Here is a 17,645-nt window from a genome sequence, read left to right as displayed (position 1 = left end):
ACCTGTTGGGTCTGGAAATGAGCTGACGGCTCACATACTGCTATAATGCTGAGCAATATTGTGTTTTTAAGCAAATTTCTTTTTTCTTTTTTTTTCTGTTACTTATTCTAAAACTTGCCCGAGTGGCGAATTGAAATTTTCGGCTGTGGAAGAAAATTGTGAACTCTTTGTTCTTGTATGTAAAAAATAATTTCATGGTCTTTGTCCGAGTTATAATAATGAATAATGGACATCCACAGCTCATTGCATGAGAACATTTTTTTTTATCAGATTGTAGGACCACAGAATAAAAGTTGAATAAACGAATAATAGTCTTGAATAGATATGAATTAAATAGATTTGAATTTGGATTTAAACACATGAAACAGTGATACGCACTTTATATTGCAAGACTTTAAAACCGGGAAAAAAAACCCGACTCTTTTGTCAATGATTAAAAAAACAAACAAATGATTTGGGTTTTTTACGTCTCGAAAATATTCATGCTTTATATAGATTTCAGACCTGATGATAACGAAAGGGCGACTTACCATATTTTGTTGTTGTTGTTGTGTGTGTGTGTGTGTGTGTGTGTGTGTGTGTGTGTGTGTGTGTGTGTGTGTGCGTGTTTAATATAACCCTTAGCTATTTCTATTTTTTTTTTTTAAACATCATCATTTAATTCATTCTTTATTTATTTTACTAATAATATTAATTGTTAGAAATCATTATTAACATTTACTTCGCATGTTCCAACAACATAACAAAGACGCATAATATAAACAAAAACATGTACATTTGGCACATTTGAACGTCTGATATTTTATTAAGTAGAAACCCAGTCATTGTGCCGTCCGAAATTTTTAGATATATGTGAATAATAACACACTCGTTATTATTATTATTAATTATTATTATCGTCGTCGTCGTCGTTATTATTATTATTATTATTATTATTATTATTATTATTATTATTATTATTATTAATGATGTCGTTATGGTTGAGGGAGAAGAATGAACTACTGATGTTTAATTAATTAAACTCTATTTGACCCTGAACATTCTCAGGAAAAGAGATTCGTGTATGGTACCATTACTCTCTTTTGCTTATTTCTTTCTCTACAACATTCTTGGCCTGAATGATGACAGATTCTGCTCCTCTTTGGCTGCACTTTTAGACAGATCACACCTATGCGCAACGTCTGCTATAAACTACAGGCTTGATATAAAAATGTTATTTACTTGCTGTAGTCTTTAAGGTTATTGAGTTCCAGGTCATTTTAGTTTGTCAAGAGCACCACCTACTGTTTATTATTATAATTGCAACTGAGTTTGCCTGTCATGTAAAGCCATTTGTTCCGTGTATTTCTATAATTCTTTACTTTCAAGCCAGTAAGAGAAAGTGAAAATATATAAAAACGTGAATAGCGTTTCTGACTGTTGTTATAAGTCAAATCCAGACAAGAAAAACAGGGTCTTCTTTTCCGCACCCACAGTTTTTAATAGCAGATTTGGAAAAGAGGCATGCATTTCTTTTGATATATATATATATATATATATATATATATATATATATATATATATATATATATATATATATATAAAATAATTAGAATAATGTAAGAACACTCTACAAACTTTTCTGTTATCTCAAATTTTATTGAGAGATCCCAATTCCACTACATGCCAATAGGTTTATAAAGCACAATCAGCAACATTATTCATTAATTATTTTACATGAGATTGAATATGCCTTTATATGTACATAAATAATATTTGTTAATTATGTCATCTATCAAATATAACATTATGTTATGAGTAAATACATAAATGTAGGTAGGTATGTATGTACACAAATGATTATACCATTTTGCTTTGATAAGTCTGGGAACACCACACACACACACACACACACACACACACAGTATATATATATCACATATATATCAGTCACTCCACTTCAAAGTAAGATTCCAGAAAACATTATCCATAAATGAATCATTTATGCGACTGTGTAGCTGTGAAAAAAAGACACAATTCATAAATAAAAGTATTAAAAGGAAAAAACAGCATGCTTCATACACTCAAATGAACATTATAGTTCACCTGAAAGTATCAAATGATAAATGATTGCCTTCATAAGCACTTCATTTTTACATCTGCACTTCATTTTATTGAGGTGTCTGAAAACTACAACAGTATTCCAGCTATTTACACATTGTTATCAAGCTCATGGCTATTTCATTGTAAAACCAGTAACTGAATCTGGATTCTATGATACAGAATATGAAAAGAAGATAAAAACTTATATGGAACAATATTTTTAAAAGTTAATTCTGTTTATTTGGTGTCTGGTTTGCTGACGGTTAAGTCAAATCTTGCCATCATTGCTCAACAAGACGTCATCATCATTTAAAAAAAAGGTTAGTGGGCCGAAGTAAGCAGTTCTCAACAAGAATCAGTAGAATTTGGGATAATTTTTGGGGTAAAATTATTCTTTTCTTACAGCCTTTTGGTAATAATAATTTTGTTAAGCTTCTCTACTGTTCATTTTTATATTTATCACTCACCTGGTCCAGGACATTTTGCATAGTGGTGTTGTTCATGCAGTAAAGTTGAGTGGAAGAGGAGCACAGCATTGTAAGGGTCAGAGTTCTAATATTTGCGTCTGCACAAAAAAAAAAAAAAAAAAAAAGGTTGTTTTTATACAAAGTTCCTGAAAAGAACCATTCATAAGGGGATCATTTATTTTAAATTTATAATAATAAAGCCTCTCAGAGCAGTAGCACTGTGTTTTATATTTAAATGACAGTGATAACACCAAGTGTGCTTTTGGGATATGCCATGGTCATACTTCATTTTCTGGATTTTTGCCTTGCAGGATGTTACCAAACAGCCACATCAAACTAAAAACAATCACACTAACACAAGTAAAAGTCTTCTGTCCTGCAAACTATTGATTATAATTAATAACAATTCTTTATAGCCTCAAAGAATTTAGCTGTTGATTGATTTGAGTAACAACAAGATATCTAGTAACTGCTAATTATGTTTTTGAATGAAGTATGGCAGTTGAATGGCAGAAATTGGGCACTTGTGAATAAATAGGATTGCGGTTCAATTACCAGTAAAGACCTGTAAATACGATGCCATACCCGTGTACAAGTCAATACATTTGTGATTTGTTCATTTGATTGTAATTATGGGCCATTGTTTGCTAATGAAACAGCCTCTCTCTCTCTCTCTCTCTCTCTCTCTCTCTCTCGCTCTCTCACGTTCTCTTTCTCACACACACACACACACACACACACACACACACACACACACACACACACACACACTATCATCTTATAAACTAAATAGAAACTGGATGAATGGAATATTTAATCTGTTTAACAATCTAACAGTGAAATTACTGGTTATTATTGATAGTATTTTTTATTCTGTATAACCCAGCAACAGAACTTACTTTGGGTGGGTTTTTAGAATTTGCATTCTCACATAAATGAAATGCAAAGCAAGGCTAAAATAGCATCCTACCAATTATAATATTGTATACTTGATTTACTTTCATCTTTTTGGTTTAATATTGCATTTTACACTTATGGACCACTTTATTTATACTAATAAAATGCCTTAAAACTGCATAAATGAAGTAGTACATAGAAACTGAACATGAATAATTAACATACTATACCTTTTTATATACAGGGAGTGCAGAATTATTAGGCAAGTTGTATTTTTGAGGATTAATTTTATTTGAGGATTTAATTTGAACAACAACCATGTTCTCAATGAACACAAAAAACTCATTAATATCAAAGCTGAATATTTTTGGAAGTAGTTTTTAGTTTTAGCTATTTTAGGGGGATATCTGTGTGTGCAGGTGACTATTACTGTGCATAATTATTAGGCAACTTAACAAAAAACAAATTCATACCCATTTCAATTATTTATTTTTACCAGTGAAACCAATATAACATCTCAACATTCACAAATATACATTTCTGACATTCAAAACCAAACAAAACAAATCAGTGACCAATATAGCCACCTTTCTTTGCAAGGACACTCAAAAGCCTGCCATCCATGGATTCTGTCAGTGTTTTGATCTGTTCACCATCAACATTGCGTGCAGCAGCAACCACAGCCTCCCAGACACTGTTCAGAGAGGTGTACTGTTTTCCTCCTTGTAAATCGCACATTTGATGATGGACCACAGGTTCTCAATGGGGTTCAGATCAGGTGAACAAGGAGGCCATATCATTAGATTTTCTTCTTTATACCCTTTCTTGCCAGCCACGCTGTGGAGTACTTGGACGTGTGTGATGGAGCATTGTCCTGCATGAAAATCATGTTTTTCTTGAAGGATGCAGACTTCTTCCTGTACCACTGCTTGAAGAAGGTGTCTTCCAGAAACTGGCAGTAGGACTGGGAGTTCAGCTTGACTCCATCCTCAACCCGAAAAGGCCCCACAAGCTCATCTTTGATGATACCAGCCCAAACCAGTACTCCACCTCCACCTTGCTGGCGCCTGAGTCGGACTGGAGCTCTCTGCCCTTTACCAATCCAGCCACGGGCCCATCCATCTGGCCCATCAAGACTCACTCTCATTTCATCAGTCCATAAAACCTTAGAAAATCAGTCTTGAGATATTTCTTGGCCCAGTCTTGACGTTTCAGCTTGTGTGTCTTGTTCAGTGGTGGTCGACTTTCTGCCTTTCTTACCTTGGCCATGTCTCTGAGTATTGCACACCTTGTGCTTTTGGGCACCCAGTGATGTTGCAGCTCTGAAATATGGCCAAACTGGTGGCAAGTGGCATCTTGGCAGCTGCACGCTTGACTTTTCTCAGTTCACGGGCAGTTATTTTGCGCCTTGGTTTTTCCACACGCTTCTTGCGACCCTGTCGACTATTTTGAATGAAACGCTTGATTGTTCGATGATCACGCTCAGAAGCTTGGCTATTTTAAGACTGCTGCATCCTCTGCAATATATCTCACTATTTTTGACTTTTCTGAGCCTGTCAAGTCCTTCTTTTGACCCATTTTGCCAAAGGAAAGGAAGTTGCCTAATAATTATGCACACCTGATATAGGGTGTTGATGTCATTAGACCACACCCTTCTCATTACAGAGATGCACATCACCTAATATGCTTAATTGGTAGTAGGCTTTCCAGCCTATACAGCTTGGAGTAAGACAACATGCATAACGAGGATGATGTGGTCAAAATACTCATTTGCCTAATAATTCTGCACTCCCTGTACATGCGGTGAATCTAAATTAATAACAGCAGAAAATTATTACCTGGGCTTTGTAGGCAAGAAGACCTACGTAATTTCCTCACCTGTTAATCCATAGGTTTGAGATGGAAGACTCTCCGAATTATCAGCAAAGACTGTAACATTAAATCTGTACTTGGTGCCAGATTTCAGTCCACCAATGATAACAGAGGTTTCTCCAATTATGTCTTGGGTTCCACTATCTCCCAAAAATCAGAAACATATTTCACCCTATAAGTAATATTTTGAACCTCTTGTGAGTTCGCTGGTACTTCCCAACTTATATTTAATGCCGAATTGTTTAATCCTTGTACACTGGCTTTACCAGGTGCATTGAGTCCTAAAAACAGAACAAAAACAGATACCAGATATTTTACAATCTTCGGTTTCCTTGAATCAAAGCTGTTATTTACATTTGTTGGCATGAAAGCTATTCACACTTACTGGTATAAATTGATTTAGTAACTGCATAAATGAAGTAGTACATAGAAACTGAACATGAATAATTAACATACTATACCTTTTTATATACAGGAGTGCAGAATTATTAGGCAAGTTGTATTTTTGAGGATTAATTTTATTTGAGGATTTAATTTGAACAACAACCATGTTCTCAATGAACACAAAAAACTCATTAATATCAAAGCTGAATATTTTTGGAAGTAGTTTTAGTTTTAGCTATTTTAGGGGATATCTGTGTGTGCAGGTGACTATTACTGTGCATAATTATTAGGCAACTTAACAAAAAACAAATTCATACCCATTTCAATTATTTATTTTTACCAGTGAAACCAATATAACATCTCAACATTCACAAATATACATTTCTGACATTCAAAACCAAACAAAACAAATCAGTGACCAATATAGCCACCTTTCTTTGCAAGGACACTCAAAAGCCTGCCATCCATGGATTCTGTCAGTGTTTTGATCTGTTCACCATCAACATTGCGTGCAGCAGCAACCACAGCCTCCCAGACACTGTTCAGAGAGGTGTACTGTTTTCCTCCTTGTAAATCGCACATTTGATGATGGACCACAGGTTCTCAATGGGGTTCAGATCAGGTGAACAAGGAGGCCATATCATTAGATTTTCTTCTTTTATACCCTTTCTTGCCAGCCACGCTGTGGAGTACTTGGGCGTGTGTGATGGAGCATTGTCCTGCATGAAAATCATGTTTTCTTGAAGGATGCAGACTTCTTCCTGTACCACTGCTTGAAGAAGGTGTCTTCCAGAAACTGGCAGTAGGACTGGGAGTTCAGCTTGACTCCATCCTCAACCCGAAAAGGCCCCACAAGCTCATCTTTGATGATACCAGCCCAAACCAGTACTCCACCTCCACCTTGCTGGCGTCTGAGTCGGACTGGAGCTCTCTGCCCTTTACCAATCCAGCCACGGGCCCATCCATCTGGCCCATCAAGACTCACTCTCATTTCATCAGTCCATAAAACCTTAGAAAAATCAGTCTTGAGATATTTCTTGGCCCAGTCTTGACGTTTCAGCTTGTGTGTCTTGTTCAGTGGTGGTCGACTTTCTGCCTTTCTTACCTTGGCCATGTCTCTGAGTATTGCACACCTTGTGCTTTTGGGCACTCAGTGATGTTGCAGCTCTGAAATATGGCCAAACTGGTGGCAAGTGGCATCTTGGCAGCTGCACGCTTGACTTTTCTCAGTTCACGGGCAGTTATTTTGCGCCTTGGTTTTCCACACGCTTCTTGCGACCCTGTCGACTATTTTGAATGAAACGCTTGATTGTTCGATGATCACGCTCAGAAGCTTGGCTATTTTAAGACTGCTGCATCCTCTGCAATATATCTCACTATTTTTGACTTTTCTGAGCCTGTCAAGTCCTTCTTTTGACCCATTTTGCCAAAGGAAAGGAAGTTGCCTAATAATTATGCACACCTGATATAGGGTGTTGATGTCATTAGACCACACCCTTCTCATTACAGAGATGCACATCACCTAATATGCTTAATTGGTAGTAGGCTTTCCAGCCTATACAGCTTGGAGTAAGACAACATGCATAACGAGGATGATGTGGTCAAAATACTCATTTGCCTAATAATTCTGCACTCCCTGTACATGCGGTGAATCTAAATTAATAACAGCAGAAAATTATTACCTGGGCTTTGTAGGCAAGAAGACCTACGTAATTTCCTCACCTGTTAATCCATAGGTTTGAGATGGAAGACTCTCCGAATTATCAGCAAAGACTGTAACATTAAATCTGTACTTGGTGCCAGATTTCAGTCCACCAATGATAACAGAGGTTTCTCCAATTATGTCTTGGGTTCCACTATCTCCCCAAAAATCAGAAACATATTTCACCCTATAAGTAATATTTTGAACCTCTTGTGAGTTCGCTGGTACTTCCCAACTTATATTTAATGCCGAATTGTTTAATCCTTGTACACTGGCTTTACCAGGTGCATTGAGTCCTAAAAACAGAACAAAAACAGATACCAGATATTTTACAATCTTCGGTTTCCTTGAATCAAAGCTGTTATTTACATTTGTTGGCATGAAAGCTATTCACACTTACTGGTATAAATTGATTTAGTAACTGGATGACTTGGTTTGAGGTCTTTCTGCACATAATTAATAACACTAACAGTGTACAGAGCTGCTGCTTTCAGAGAGGTGAAATTATAATTCAGATAGTTTGTAGTCTTTGAAACAGAAGAGTTTAGAATCATGTTACTAGAGATGGTCACTTTGAACCAAGCATAATTTCCATTTAAAAGGGTCCAGCTTGCACGAATACTGTCATTCCCACTGCTCAGTTCAAGGTTGCTCACTGACATTGGTACTAAATACAGCAACAACAAAAAAAAGACACATTTTAAGGCAATTATTTTCACAGAAATCCCAACTGGAAACATTTAATTAGATGGTAATTGAATAGATGGTTATCTTTAATAGGTTAAACAGTGTGAAGTGTTAGACAGCTTGAACTGCAGGGCCAGCTGTTAAAAAAGCCATTACTGTTTAAGAGATCTATTATACTATAAATATTTGAGTGGAATAAGTAATAAGAGTGCTAAAAAAATTGAAGAGAGAGAATAGGAGGAATTTTTGACTCACTGGTATAGGCACTGATAGAAGCTACTTCTCCGCTCTCATTGCATCCTGCCACACTTACTGACACAGTTAATGTATATATAGTACCCGCTGTGAGGTTGGACAGAGTTATGGTTTGATTAGGTCCGAAATGATTTTTGTTGTCTAGAGTAATGTTATAGATGAGATTGTTGTTGGAGTCAGGGTAAACCCAACTGGCAAAGATGGTATCATTTTCATCGTTTGAAGAAGTAAGATTCATCACTTTTAAAGGCCCTGTTTGATTATTGAAAAGTAGAAAAAATATTAGAGACAAATACCCAGAAAACAAATCACTTTGGACAAAAGGCAGTAATTGAAAAATGCTGATTTCTTCTATTTTAAATTTGGGCAATAGCAAAATGTCTTATTTGTTAAAATTTTTTCATAGTTTAAAAAATTTTTGAATAAAGATAATTTTCGGCTGCAAATAGCATCCTTAAATTCGTCATAGATATAAATTTAATTTTGCTCAATTTACAAAACTAATCATCTGAATAATATACATTTTTGCCTATATTGTTTTTCTTAGTTCTATTCTAATCTGGATCATCTAAAGAATTAATATATCCTTAGGTACATACAAATATCAGAACTGATCGTATTATCATGTGTAATAGGGTAACTGCATTACTCACTTGTGCAAGCCGTAGTTTTGGCCGAGTCTCCAAAAACAGTTTCATTGACCACAGCTGTAATTGTGATACTGTACATTTTTCCTGGACGTAGACTGGTTATAGAGTAATTCGCTGAAGAGGAAGTTTTATTTAAATTATCCGGCTGAATATTTACCAAGTAGTGTACAGCAGTGCCCTTTGATACGTCCCAAATGAGAGTAATCGTGTTTGTTTCCACACTCACTATAGTGAGATTTCTGATCTCCTCTGGCACTAAAAGAAAGATATAATGGAAATGTGATTCTTACATACAACTGCAGAAGTGAGAAATAATAATACAATACTTAAAAAGTTTAAATATGTGATGCAAGAGAAAGCATTCAATAAAATATTAAATCCAAGGAGTGGTGCTGTTAGTACATTAGACAAAAGTACTAGGTATTTAAAGGGAAAAAAAGGATGTTGGTTTTATTGTTCAGGAAATAATGAGACAAACAAATTTCGAAATAAATAACAAGTAAAAGATTCCACATTTAAGATGAAGACAGATTAGGAGAGTGAATGCATTTTGTCTATATGGGCACTCTCCTTTATAAAGTAAATTTTATCTTATTATAACAGCCGTATTCAAGTATATGGCACATCACCCATTTATGAAAAAATATATACTAAAAATTCTAGATACGAAAAAAAAAAAAAAAAAAGAGCAAGCCAATGTCTTGCTTGTTACAAGTGTCATAGATAGTCTGAAGGGCAACATTGAGTTGTTGTTCCTAAAAGAAAAGCCGATACACTTAAAAATACCACACAAAATTACCCATGCAAATTCCCTTCCTTCCTAAAAGAGAATGGTTTATATCTTGATTTTACTCACATGTGTAGTAGGAGATTCTCTGATCATTAAGGGCCCGGTTACACTTCACAGGGATTACCTGCACTGTGTAGAAAGTTCCTGGATCCATGCCACTGATCTGGTATTTTAAATCATTTGTAACATTTACTTTAAGCTTCCCATTGATCACTATAATGTAGTGTGTAATATTTCCAGATGCCTTCGTCCAACTCAAAAGACCTTCTGTTTTTGTCAAGTTGGAGATTTTCAGATCACTTGAAAATCGGTCTGTAGAAAATGGGTACAGCATGAAGAACGAAGAAAATGTTTGAGGAGAAAAAACAATGAGTTACTTAACATAATCCCAGGTTCTTTGATAACAGTGTGAGGTGTTTCACTATAGGAATCGCTTCGGGGTTGACCAACTACAGAAGCGCCTATGACAACACGTCTGTCTTGACAGACAGGTCAACCTGAGACCAGGCTCCGCCACATCTTTACTACTCAGGTACTCAGCTTACAACATCATTGTAGCAAGATTTCTTCCCATTCCTGTGCAAGGAGGGAAGTGTTGGTAAAACACCTCACTCTGTTTTTAAAGAACCCAGGATTACATTATGATGTCACCATACCCCTAGTAAAGTGCGCACTTAGACCCTCAGGCGCCTAAAAAATCTTTGCAATTATATGCTAGAGATATAGCCTGAACAATCCAGTGGGACAGCCACTGTCTTGACAACAGCTTCCCCTTGTAAAGAGCAGCCCAAGACACAAACAACTGGTCATTCTTCCTGAAGCCTGCTGTTCTCTTGACATATGTACGGAGAGCTTACACTAAACATAAGGAATTCAACCTCTCATCGTTCCGAGAAGAGAATGGAGGATGGTGGAAAGCTGAAAGCTCTGCATCGGGACATCTATAAGAAGAATCTACTACTTTATGTACTTTATGTAATGCTGGGTTAGGGCGAAAGGAAACTTTTGTGAGCCTGGGCTTGCAACCTGCTGACACGCTTCGCTGTCACCAGAGCTACAAACAGCTTTGTCTTAAGAGAGAGAAATTTCAACCCTATGCCATTTAATGGCTTGAAAGCGTGTTGAAAAAAAGTCTCTAAGACCATCTGCCTGGACATGGGCCTCTTACATGGGCTGCTTTCATAAATGTACTTATTAAAAGGTGCCAACCTGCAGGTTCGCTACCAAACCCGACATGAGATGCAGAAATAGTTGCTAGATATACTTTCAAAGTAGAAAAGGCTTTCCCATTATCTAGCAAATGCTGGAGAAGACATATGTCTCCCACTGAACATTGGAAAGGGACAATGTGACTCGGCTTAGGGTTGCTCCCCAGCCCTCTGAAGACGTTGTAGTAACTCTCAATGATACCACCCCCAAGGGAATCCCCAACCAAAGAGTCATGGGGCTTTACCATTGGCCATCGCTGAAAATCTCTGATCATAAGAAGTCCTAGATGTACGACACAAATTACCGAGGCCATTAAGCACAGCATTCATAAGCACACCCTGAACGAGACCACTGTCCCATTCTAAAAAATGGGATAGACACTGTATGAGAGATGCGGTTCTCCTCTCTCTCATCGTGAGAGGAGAGGAAATCTATACTGAGCCCCAGATACTCTGTGCACTACCCTGGTTTCAAGCAGAAAGAGCACCCCTGTATACTTTTCTTCCTCTTCGGTCGCGCGTTGATGACGTCAACAGCGAGCACTCCCTCCAGCGGTCAGACTAGGCGTGCTTAATACTTCCTTTGAAGTTTCGCAAAGTATCAACCTCGGCTGTTCGCCTGGATGCGAAAGTGCCACATTTATTGTGTTTGTTTTAACTGCATATCGCCCTTAGCCAGTGGCTTGGATGCAATGCTGCAATTTATATTGCCTAGATGTCTAAACTGGAATATGTCTGAACACATTGTGTGAGTTCCTCGAACACGAGGAATACTTAAGGAGAAAGCCCTTACGGAACTCAGAACCAGGCTGTTTTCCCTCCTCCTTCTCTTTGCAGGCGGAGAGAGGAGGACAGAGGAACATTCGCGTGTCAGGTTGCACGGTTCTTCTTTCGTTCCTTGGGCTGGGGGGGACGGCTTCTAGCCACAAATCCCCATGGTCCCGAGCCATCTGATCTTGGATGCTGGCCAGTCTTTGTCATCCTCGCACCCCTCGGTCTCCCTTTGCTGCGGCTGCAGCAAAGCCCTGTCGTGCTGGCTGAGAGGGAAGTCTCGGTGTCAGCTTGCAGGGTAAACAGAAGTTAAAAGTTTCATCCTCTTGTTTCCTGAATGTGCTGGTTTCTCTCATCTTCTTGAGAGCTTGACCAAACAGACCTTTAGCGGGGTCATAAGCAGCATTCATCACTTCCACTTCCTGCATGTCGCCCAAACCTGACAGGTTCAGCCATCATACTCTTTTACCTGACACAGCCAAGCCCATCACGGGGTCGCAGAGAAAATTGTGGGTAGACAAAAATAGAGCGCCAATTCGGATGCAGGTGATAGGCCACCGAAGGGGGTCCGGCCAACTTCAGCTTACCATCCCTTGAATCTCTAGCTTAGAGCACCCTTTCATGGGAAGCTTACTTTTAAAGGGTCCCTGCCCGAGATTGCTGCTCCACATAATGATGGACACAGGTGGGATGCAACCTTCCTGCTCTTCCTGCTCTTTGACATTTGACTGTCATCCATGGATCATTAGGATGCTGTTCATTATGTCTTCATAGGAAGTGTCATTGTATCCTTCCTTGAATGATCTGCTTGCTTCAAAATTCCTCAGAATGTAGAATAGCTATGCATGTAAATACTGCTTCTTTGAGTTGTATCTTGGAATACACTTGGATTAAAAAGGGCAGGTAATTTAAACAACAAACACAGCATGATGACTACACTTTCAAATCCTGCTTTTGAAAAATGTCAACACTGGCTGTTTCGTGTTTCACAAATTCCAGCTCCTTATTTAAATACTTTATTTCACCTGGTTTAAGAGTTAGATGTTCGAATAAATTACAAATAAACTGTATAATAATAGAGAAAACCTCTTCTCTAACTTCAGCATATAAAATCAGTCCACAGTTTCTTAATACACTACAAAATGTGATTATTACAAACAGGCACTAACCTGTATTTTTTAGTAATGTGAAAATGTAAATAGTATACAGGAAAAGCCAAAAGTCTCCATACATAGGGAAAATGCAAGGCTGCAATTGATTTTAATGATAAACATGGTAAAGACACCCAATTCGACACTGCTGTCAAACTAACAAATAAAAATGAATTGAAGTCTTGTGTGTGCTGATGAAGCTGTGGTAGTGTTGAAATACATAGTTAAAATAATCATGACAGTCCTTACCATCATAGCAGATGTAGGGCAGGGATTCATTGCACTGTTTTTCCTGCCACATGCCAAAGCTTAGCAGAGTCACACAGGAATCCTCAATATATTTAGGTTCTACGTTGATAGGGAGGATGGTAGATGCAATCATTGGAGGAGTTGTGCTTGGAACAAAATATGTTGTGGTAAACATCGTTGTGGATGCTAAAATGGAAGTTTCTTTGGCCTTAGATGTATTTAAACAGTCACAGAGCTTCGCCAAGGATGGACAGAACATCATTCCAGTCACTGTACTGTTAACAGTTTGGTTGGACATTGTTGAGTTTTCCCATTCCGAATCATTGGTGTTCCTAAATGAATTTAGACAGCCACAGAGGTCAGTAAAGACTGGACACTGCTTTGCCTCTGTCTTTGTTGTGTTAATTATCGGTGGTGTTGGACATGAACAGGGGGGTGGCTCTGGCTTTGGTATTGGGATAGGATGGCCTGGATACCAATTCTGATAGAGAACAGGTTCACCGTTTGCCCACCGAGACCAAAACTTTGAACCTGTTACATTTTTGCGCAGACCAATCCAATAGTCTGAGGTAAGGTTCATAGAAAGTAACTCTGCATTTGTTGGGGTGATGGTGGTTAAGTCTTTGTAACAGGCCTGACACTGAAACCTAGCATTTTCCCATGTAGTTGAATTTTCTTTGTAAAAATAATCCCTCTCTGCACAACTAATGGAGACTGCTGAAGAGACAAGAAAGCATACAGGTTTTTTTAAGTACTGTATATTAAGCAGATATGGCATAGCTAAAAGAAACAACTGTACACTCATGAAAACTTGTTTAGTAGTTTACACAAGCCAACAGATCACAAGTTGATCACAGCATAACTAAAGAAAAAAATATATAGTAGAGTACAGAGCCAATGAAATGACATGCTGCAGATTACTGAAGTTTTAGCCACAAATTAATATATTAAGCCTTTTTATGTCAATTAAATATGCTGTTGGAACATCCTACTCAATACTCAACCTCCAGTTATTTAGTTGGCTTGAACAGGAGTAAAGGTCTATTCACAATAAAAATGTGCTTAAGCTGACACAATGGTAATTAATTTCCTAACACCATCCTGTCTAGTAAATTTCATGGCATGTCATACTGTGTATGCATGTGACCAAATAAATTTTCAACTTAAAATTTATTTAAATTTGCCCTGATAAATTATTATTAATGCAGTCACTACTGTCACTTACAGTTTTTCTCAGTTGCTTTGGAGCATTTCTCGAATCATCCTTAAGATTTTCAAATCAGTAAGTGCATTCTCAAAACAATGTGTACAAACAGCACAATACATTGGATTTCTTGCAAAAGCCTGTTTTTTTGCTCAAAATCCTTAGTACTTCTCTCAAAAGTAAGTATTTTATCAATGAACATATCATTGCCACAAATGAGGCTGAGGCACGAGACTGAATTGGAAACTATGAATTTCAACAGCACAAATTTACACATTACTGTATGTGGGATATTGATTGTAAGAGACTGGACAGGATTCACACTTTTTTATTTTTCTTGGCTCTCAACCATGTTCGTTTCCTAGTTGTTCATCAATTTTCAACAATTGTAAATCTGTGTTTTGCTCTTTTTATATACACTCGCCAATTACAGTAAAGGTTCACGAGATTCAGCCTTGACCTATTTTAGAGAACTAGTTAATTATTGGTTGATCTGAAAGTGAACACGCCTCTTCAAGGTTCATCTGCACAATTCATCAATTCAAGACACATTCACCAAAAAAGTTTAATAGAACTGTGAAGAAGAGCTTGACACATTCTGAAAACTGGTTTAACCATTTTGTACTTAATTACTTATGCAATGAACTGATGGCGAAATGTTTTGGGGGTTAAAACCATTTAGGTGAAACCAGTATAATACATTTTGATCAACATGACAAACAACTGATAAAGTAGGAAAAAGCAGGCACTACAAAATCGATTAAATGATGTACAAAAGCATTCGCAATTCGATCAAAGCAACGAGAAATGGTCTCATGAAGAGCACAAATGACTAAATGATGTGGAGTTTAAACAAGTAGTTTTGAGAATTTTATTTCTGATCTAAGAAACGCTCCAAAGCAACTTCATTTTGCCATATTTCTTCAGAAAGCGTACAAATCCAAAATATAAAAATAAGAATAAATTTTTATTATGTGCTTTATATTTGTTTTAATATCACATAACCATTCATCTTATTCATCCATTAACCAGGTGATATCAGATTATCAATTATTATGGATTTACATAGAAAGCATGTGAACTAAATGCAAAATGAATACAGGAATTTTAGGAACCAGACATGCTAAAGGTTTAATAAGTCCAATAGCAATACTGCCTATTTGCTAAACATATATTTTACCCAAAAATGGTAGAACCAGAAACACAACCTTAACATATAAATTATCACTTAAGAACATTATTAATTTACTTGCTTAAAGTTACAGGTTTAGCCCACACACATCGAGCGAATTAAATTACGAGTTAATGATGAACACTTGGAAATATTTTAAAGAATAGGTCTCCATGTTCATGCAAATTACAGGTTATTCCAGGAACTGGAATATAGTAATTTCTTAGAATCATGTTCTATGGTTATAGTAATAGTACTTGTTAAATAAGTTAATTAATAATGTTCTTTTTGTCTTCGAGTTATTCAATATTTATTCAGAGAATTATTATGCATGAATTAGTAACACTGATTTATTTTTTGTATTAATTTACCAGGAACTACTGCATAATATTTGTAGAAAACTCAAATTTGCAACTTACCCACTAAGAGCAAAGACGGCAGCAATAACATTTTACAAAGTGTCTGAAAATGCTGAGATTACGTTATAGATGATGGTCACAGATCAGGACAATTAAACAAAGAACCTTGAATTAAAAGTTCTGTAGAGCAACAACAAAACTTAATAAATTAATAAAATAAAAAATCCTGTACATGGAAAAGGAAAAAAAACGTGACTCTCTCACAAAAGCTCAGCTTGAACCATACTCGGAAACACATCCTAGGTTGAGTGTATGGTGAAGAGATAAAAGCACAAGGAAATCATTATCATAGATAATATTATTTGCATTTAGGCAAAGTACTGGTGCCAAAAGTAACAAACTTCCTTTTTAGAAAGAGAATGTTTTTATTTGCTTTGTTTGATATTCAATTTTTATTTAGCAAAAATATAAAAAGAACCAAACATGAACTGCTGTGAATGTGGACATAAACGCAGCATAAATTGTTAACAATAATCAATAAAGTGTTTCAGTAAAAAAAAACTTTATAAACATCAGGGTAGCAAAATAAACGTTTTATCATGTATTAAAAAAAATACCTGGAATGACTTGATTGAAGACAAAGAAAAAAACACATTGAACATTTAACATCAAAATGCATTAAAATTAAAACAGAAATTGGAGAACAAACTTGAAATAAAAAAGCTGTACATATAGAAGCATGGGTGTCAAAAAAACCCCAAAACAAACAAACAACTGCAGCTGTTGAGAGCATTTCTTTAAGGCATTAAGGTCCAGGTTAAGATTAAGGGTTTTTTTTCCCTTAAGTGAATTCACTGCAAATTAATACCACAGTACAAAATTCCATGCTCCGGTTTATTTAAAAAGACCAACATGCATTGTTCAAGCTGTTCAAAAGGTTGCTTATTTCTTCAATTTGTCACCCATCTTCAAATTTTTTAAAAAGGCAGTGAATACGCTGAACCGAAAAACAAAAAGCAAGGAATGACTCATACAAAAACAAAACAATAAAGCAAATGGCGCATTTTTAGTCGGTGTCTGTCTTCTCGTCTTTCTGAAAAAGCCGTTTCAAACTGCTTATACGCTGAGGCCCCTTTTCACACTTTTTCAAGGTCTTGAAAGTACTGAAAGAAATGAAATGACAGCAGTCAGATCTGAAGCTTTAACACAAACACGTCAGGATATAACAATCTTGGAGAAAATAAACAAGCTCTTACCGTTTTTGTCTGTATTTGTCCTTATCCGCAGTAGGAATCATGTCCATTAGCTCCAAACTGTCATTAATTTTTTTTAGCATGTTGAATCTGTCTTTCCCACGAACCTAGGGTCACAGATTTAAAGGGTTTTTTTTGTTGAGGATTTCAGTAAATAAATTATAAATCAATGCAAAATTGGTAGGAAAGAAGATTATATTATACAGGTGAATTCATCATCCACTCACTTGTAAAATGAAGATTTCCTCCTCGGAACTGGAGTCAATCTTAATCTTTTACTTGATTCAGCATTCGAGTGACCTGAGATTCAATGCCTGAAGATTCTACAATAAAAAGAGGTAGGGAGGTGAATAAAGAACAGCATTTCACATTAAAAATTAAATGAGTCATCAAGGATAGACAACCGAGTAGCCCAAGAGAAAGTCCAGGTATTAATGCTCTTTTTTTGTGTTTGTATATTTTTTTTAGGATTTAGAAAATGTGGGAATAAACA

General features: G+C 36.5%; 1 protein-coding gene across 3 annotated transcripts; it reads right to left on the bottom strand.

Moving 5' to 3' along the window:
- Positions 1 to 2,011: 2,011 nt before the first annotated feature.
- LOC124386841 (receptor-type tyrosine-protein phosphatase H) lies at positions 2,012 to 17,430 on the bottom strand. 3 transcript variants are annotated; one of them, XM_046850825.1, is made up of 10 exons: positions 17,380 to 17,430; positions 17,156 to 17,259; positions 15,960 to 17,062; positions 13,166 to 13,882; positions 9,853 to 10,098; positions 9,000 to 9,251; positions 8,347 to 8,598; positions 7,805 to 8,071; positions 7,425 to 7,700; positions 2,012 to 2,647 (listed from the first exon to the last, which is right to left on the bottom strand). In XM_046850825.1, the coding sequence occupies exons 3-10, from the start codon at positions 15,988 to 15,990 to the stop codon at positions 2,520 to 2,522; spliced, it is 2,169 nt and encodes a 722-aa protein (XP_046706781.1). In that variant the 5' UTR covers positions 15,991 to 17,062; positions 17,156 to 17,259; positions 17,380 to 17,430; the 3' UTR covers positions 2,012 to 2,519. The 3 variants fall into 3 exon arrangements, 2 of the variants coding, with proteins under 2 accessions (XP_046706781.1, XP_046706782.1); XM_046850826.1 differs by having other exon boundaries at positions 13,166 to 13,879; XR_006926031.1 differs by lacking the exon at positions 2,012 to 2,647 and adding an exon at positions 5,736 to 5,792 and having other exon boundaries at positions 7,346 to 7,700.
- Positions 17,431 to 17,645: the final 215 nt, after the last annotated feature.

This window comes from Silurus meridionalis, chromosome 6, assembly GCF_014805685.1.
Source record: "Silurus meridionalis isolate SWU-2019-XX chromosome 6, ASM1480568v1, whole genome shotgun sequence".
Lineage (NCBI taxonomy): Eukaryota > Metazoa > Chordata > Actinopteri > Siluriformes > Siluridae > Silurus > Silurus meridionalis.
The sequence above is the reverse complement of the archived record's forward strand: the minus strand, read 5'-3'. Positions and strand labels throughout refer to the sequence as shown.